Source organism: Phodopus roborovskii, unplaced genomic scaffold, assembly GCF_943737965.1.
Source record: "Phodopus roborovskii unplaced genomic scaffold, PHOROB, whole genome shotgun sequence".
NCBI classification, from domain to species: Eukaryota; Metazoa; Chordata; class Mammalia; order Rodentia; family Cricetidae; genus Phodopus; species Phodopus roborovskii.
In genome coordinates, this window is record NW_026126418.1 from 18,230,364 (window position 1) to 18,234,838 (window position 4,475).

General features: G+C 37.2%; 1 protein-coding gene across 1 annotated transcript; it reads left to right on the top strand.

Annotated features, from left to right (window-relative positions):
• Positions 1-1,003: 1,003 nt before the first annotated feature.
• LOC127221992 (olfactory receptor 4C46-like) lies at positions 1,004-1,939 on the top strand. The gene has a single exon (XM_051183919.1). It carries the CDS (start codon positions 1,004-1,006, stop codon positions 1,937-1,939), a length of 936 nt encoding a protein of 311 aa, XP_051039876.1.
• The last annotated feature ends 2,536 nt before the right edge of the window (positions 1,940-4,475 follow it).

Consider the following 4,475-nt stretch of genomic DNA (forward strand, 5'->3'; position numbering starts at 1 on the left):
GATATTCATTATCGACTTTGATTACAAGTGGGAATAAATGAAGAAATACCTATAACAAATAATTATTAAGAGAACGTTTAGTCATTTTATTTAATATTGATATTGATCTTATAAATGGTCCTATTCATCTTTTCCTTACCTCTAAATTACATGAATAACAATAGCAATTGTGAGAAATAATGTTCAGCAGACAGGAAGAATATGTTCTTATAATTATTAGAAGACTTTCACATATACTATCAATTATTATGCGTTATTTGCAGTAACATATTTATTCCTTTACTAAATAGTTTTTATTATTACCTTGACCTTCTTTATATCTACTATTGGGCTGTTTTAATTGCTCTTAATATTTATTTTGTAAAGTAAATCAAGATGAGTATTTTTCCAGATCCTGGTAATTTGTCTGAAATACATGGAATCATAACTATTTTTATTTTTTTATTGAAAAGCAAAGTATCTTTATTAAGTGATGAAAAGATAACTTGATAATCTAATACCTGAACTTCATTCCCTGGATTTAATGGAGAACTGAATTCAATTCTTTCTCTTCCAAAGTACAAAAGTCAGGTTACTATATTGATGTCCAGAGTTACTTATTCAAATGGTTTGTTGGTTTTCAAGTTATATTTTCAATTTTCCTTTATGGCTCCTTATTCCAGAAGTTTAAGGAACAAAATCTCTAGCTTCACTTCTGTTGCCTTTACTCTGATCCTCCACCTACTTGAAACCCTCTACCTCCAGCTTTATTTACAAAAGTTGTTTCTATTTATGCTCTTTTCAGTATTCTTCATCCAGTCATACAGGAGTCAAATTGATTAACACAAAGTAAGGAGAGCTGTTTCTTTCTTTCTCTCTTTCTTTTCTTTTACATGAAAAATAACAACATCTATATTCACAAAATTTTACAGCTGAGTAACATCTAAACATTAATTATTAGAATGCAGATATCAAATGAAGTTGAGGATGCATTGTTTTTCCTGGAAATTTGAATGACTTTCTAATGAAGCAGATGGCAAAGAGGAATGTGACTGAGTTTGTTCTCCTGGGGCTCACACAGAACCAAAAAATGCAGAAAATTGTATTCATTGTGTTTTTGGTCATCTACATAGTCTCTGTCGTCGGAAATTTACTCATTCTGGTCACCATTACGAACAGTCGATTGGTACAGTCCCCAATGTACTTCTTCCTTGCCTATCTCTCCTTCATTGATGCCTGCTATTCTTCTGTTAATAATCCTAAAATGATATTTGATTCACTTCATGAAAAAAAGACTATCCCATTCAATGGATGCATGACCCAAGTCTTTGGAGAACATTTCTTTGCAGCTGCTGAAGTCATCCTACTTACTGCAATGGCTTATGATCGTTATGTGGCCATCTGCAAGCCCCTGCACTATGCAACCATCATGAAACGAGCAGTATGTAACCTACTAGTGGGAGTGTCATGGATGGGAGGCTTTCTTCATGGAATCATACAGATCCTGTTCATTATTGATTTACCCTTCTGTGGCCCCAATGTCATAGATCACTTTATGTGTGATCTTAACCCCTTGCTTGATCTGGTCTGCACTGATACCCATATTTTGGGGCTCTTTGTTGCTGCCAACAGTGGGTTTATCTGTCTGTTAATATTTCTCCTTCTTGTGGGCTCCTACACAGTAATCTTGTACTCACTAAGAAACCAGAGTGCAGAAGGGAGACGCAAAGCACTCTCCACTTGTGTCTCCCACATCACAGTTGTTGTCTTATTTTTTGTGCCCTCTCTATTTGTGTACATGAGACCTGCAACTACTTTACCCATTGATAAGGCAGTGGCTGTGTTCTACACCATGATAACACCCATGTTAAACCCTTTAATCTATACCTTGAGAAATTCTCAAATGAAAGATGCTTTTAGGGGATTATTCAATAGAAAAATTTATTCAGAAGATAAATAAATATACTTCTATTCACATCAGAAAAAAAAACCCAATGTACAATTTAAATTGACTCCATATAGAACATTTACAGAATGAAGAATAAAACAACTGTCCTTTATCATATGGCCATGAAGGAAGCAGAAATAAGAACCATACAGTGGAAAAACCTAGCCCAGTCTAGGTTTGACCACCCTACTCTTATAATATACTTTCCTCTCTCTCTATTGCTTGTATATCATTAATTGATTATTGTGTCTTAGTTTTAAAAGGCTTGTAATAATGAGATGATACACAAGGTTGTTCAGGTCAGAATATTCTGATTTCTGTTTCAACTCTCTTAATTATTATTTAATCACACTAACTGTGCTTTTGGAGGTTTAATATTTTCCATTGTAAACCCCAACATTAATTTTTCATTTGTATTTTTCATTGTGTGATATTTTTCTTTTGTAAGTTCCTACTACAGTAAAGAGTGATAACAGAAACAATTGTGTTCCATTTTCCCAGTCATAACTATCTTCTCAGGGTTTTTAAGAAAATTATGTCTTCTGAGCTTTGCTCGGTTGAATAGTATGGTTTAGATGTAAATGGCACTAACATTTCCATTTCATTGATCCTTGAATCTCTCCTTCACCATCTTTAGGTAAGGGAATTTATTCACTGTCAACTCTATTTTTTAGCCATGTCACAACCAAATTTATAACCATTGACTTCATCAATAGCTGAGCTGTAACATTAAATGAAGGCTCTTGGTCTAATAAGTCCATATTGTTAAAGCTGATATGATATAGCTTTTGCTCCACCAACATTATATATGTTCCTAGGTTGAAGTTCTTTGAAACATAGTTCATCTGGGTCACACTATACTCAAAGAGTCATTCTTGTAGTACAGTATATTATTTCAGAAGTAACGTAAGGTTATGGGAGTGAATTACACAGGCTATTTTTCAGTAAGATTTTCAAATTATATCTTTTATTCGTGAGATTATAATATACTTACATCATTTACTCCTTGTGTAAACTCTCCAAAATACCTATCCTTGTTCTTTTTTAAATACATGGCCTTGTTTAACAAACAGTATTGCTTATCAGGGCCATTCCCTCAGACCCTGCCATAATAATTTCCACAGGCATTGTATTTAAGTCCTTTAGTCAGACATATACTTCAGGAAGAAGGCATTTCTGCTGAGTGGAGAAAATTTATCACCTTTAAGGATTCTTTTCTTTCTGCTCAGTTTTCTTAGTTTCTTCCTCATAGAGTTAAGGAAGTAGAATTCATTTTTTAAATCTTCTTTGTATTAAAATTTATTTGTCTCTGAGAACTCTGTATCTGCATGAAGCTTCCCTACCTGCAGAACATGATACAGGACTTTTTTCTTTCTCACTTGAGATATATAAACTTATATTTTTCTCTTTATAAAAATGGATTGACTCATCCAATGACATGTAGCCAGGATGAGCTCATTTCAGACAAGCAGGAGCCGGAGACTCTAACCCCGTCCTACGGAACTCTAGCAGAGCATCAACTCCTTGAGATGTGGCTGGAGTGGGAAGAATTCAGTCAAATAAACCATCCAGAAGCCTGCCCAGTGCCTTGGTGCAGGGCAATTGGGAAATATGATCTCTTTGTGATAAGGAAGCATGGCCCAACACAGTATCATGGTGACCTAAGTACAGCAATGATACACACAAAGGCCTGGAACTGTCTACCCCTGGCATACTCATATAGGTACTATTAGAGGGAGTAAAAGAATGGTATGGTGTGCTGCTGTTTTATAAGAGACACACACACACACACAGAGAGAGACAGAGAGAATGCTGTTTTATGAGAGAGAGAGAGACACACACACATACACACACACAGAGAGAGATACAGGGAGAGAGAGAGACAGAGAGAAAGAGAGAGAGAGAGAGAGAGAGAGAGAGAGAGAGAGAGAGAGAGAGAGAGAGAATGAGAAAATAGTTCAGGTCCTGTGGATGGAGACATATTGGGAGAGAAGAGAGAATAATGGCGCTGGCTGAGATGATGAGGGAGCTGAATCCTTGACCAGTGGAAATACACAGGACAATTCCTGCAATTTGTCTGGGAAGCACAGCAGAGATGACCTTGTTGAGAGCACGGGTGAACCAGACATGAGAATCTAAGCATGGGAGACCTAGCCCCATACCTCATCTGCCACATGGCAGCACTGGCTGGGGAGGGATGTCCTTCCTGCACCCCAACACATCAGTGTCCAAGGCAGGTGGGAGAGTCAACCCTGACGTAATAGAGTAAGAGAAATGTCTCTGCCCCCAACAAGCTGCAAAACTTTAAAGGCTCTGCACCTCTCCAGGGCAGCACAACATAGCCAACTCTGTTAACTGAAGTGCGGATGAACCAACCTGAACTTGTGAGCATGGGAGAGCTGCCCTCATTTTTTTCCTGTCTGGTTGCAGCATGAATGGGGTAAAGATGACCTCCCACTTCCCACCAAAACCACAGGCAGGTGGGAGAGCTGGACCTGAGGTAACAATAGACAGACTCTGTACTTTACCTGGGCAACACAATCAACAC